Source organism: Lepidothrix coronata, unplaced genomic scaffold, assembly GCF_001604755.1.
Source record: "Lepidothrix coronata isolate B3197 unplaced genomic scaffold, Lepidothrix_coronata-1.0 Scaffold324, whole genome shotgun sequence".
Lineage (NCBI taxonomy): Eukaryota > Metazoa > Chordata > Aves > Passeriformes > Pipridae > Lepidothrix > Lepidothrix coronata.
In genome coordinates, this window is record NW_016690504.1 from 53,824 (window position 1) to 55,253 (window position 1,430).

At 59.0% G+C, this 1,430-nt stretch overlaps 1 protein-coding gene across 1 annotated transcript in view; it reads left to right on the plus strand.

Annotated features, from left to right (window-relative positions):
• Position 1: 1 nt before the first annotated feature.
• DCAKD (dephospho-CoA kinase domain containing) overlaps positions 2 to 1,430 on the plus strand; it is a gene marked incomplete at its 5' end in the record, with an annotated part of 3,794 nt that continues 2,365 nt past the window's right edge. The window contains one exon of the mRNA XM_017838107.1: positions 2 to 203. Coding sequence (XP_017693596.1) covers positions 2 to 203 — 202 coding nt within the window. The remainder of the gene's footprint in view (positions 204 to 1,430) is intronic.

Consider the following 1,430-nt stretch of genomic DNA (forward strand, 5'->3'; position numbering starts at 1 on the left):
GGTGCAGCCCCACTCCAAGGCCCACCAGCAGATCCTGCGGTACTTTGGCACCGAGATCCTCCTGGAGAACGGCGAGATAAATCGTGAGGCTCTCGGGAACATCGTCTTCTCCCAGCCGGAGAAACGGCGGCTGCTGAACTCCATCACCCACCCCGAGATCCTGAAGGAGATGCTGAAGCAGATCCTGAAGTACTTTGTGCTCGGTAAGAGGCCCTCGGGGACTCCTCCCGGGCAGGAGCTGTCCCTGAATGTGGGGAGAGGGACAGGGACGGAGAAGGGGAAGGGACGTTGAGTGACAGCCTTTGTGCTCTGCCTGCGGTGGCCTTTGGAGGATTCATTCCTGATTCACTCCTGCCTTTCACTGCTGCCCTTCACCGCCTTCCTCTGCGGTTTAAAGTGTATCTGTGGGGCCTGGGAGCAGCTTTGTGAGGCCTGTGCTGAGATCACCCCCCGGATAATGTCACACTCCCGAAATGGCCGAATATCCTTCCCTGCCCCCGGCCTCGGTGGGAGCTGTGCAGCCCTCCGAGCGCCGATAAGGTGAGGGACGGGCTGACAGCTGTGGGCTCCAAAGTCCTGCCTTCCCCCCGATACATGGAACAAATGCAGCTGTCAGGCAGGGCTGGAGAAATGCCAGATAAGATCACCAGCTGTTCTGGAGGTCTCCGTGTATGACAGACTTCACAGAGCCAGTCTGGATCCGTGGCGCTTATCAGAGCTGGCTCCATGGGGCCAAGCTCTGCTGCAGGGTGAGGAGGAGGAGGGACACAAAGGAAGCAACAGGCAGGAAAGCCGGGAGGCAGAGATGGAGTCTTGAACCCGGGGCTGCGGGCTCAGGAGGCGGATGCTGCGCTGGCCCTCGGCGAGAGCGCTGTGTGGCTTCAGCAGGCAGCTTTGTCCTCATTAGTCAGGATTTAATGATTTGGGATAGCTGGATGTTGTCTCTGAGGATCGCTGTGTAAGGAAAGCTCTGATCGATCGAACTGGAGGGCAGCAAGAAGCCTCTGGGGGCGGAGATGCAGTGGAATGGGGCTCCTTGGATGATGTCTCTGTCCAGGCTCTGCTTGCTGTGGGTTTTAGGGGGGTTGGGTTATAAAGAGGTGACAGCAGCAAAACCTGAGGTGTCCCTGTGGCTGAGGCACACACAGGGGAGTGAAATCCTGGCTTAGAGCTTTCCCTTCCTCTCTCCTGCTCCCCCAGGCTCAGCAGGGCATCTCCCACCTCCCCAGATGCCACAGAGCTGGCGCTGGCCAAGGACAGAGGCACAGGGAAAACTGGGAGCCACAGGGCCTGGGGGGACGGTGACTGGCTGTGGCAAGCTCTGTTCCTCATGGTGACAGTGCTTTTAAACAAAACTCAGCCAGTTTTGGTGAGGGTTCAGCCCTGGGGCCATGCCCAGAGGCTCCCCCATGTTTCGGTGTCACAGCTGC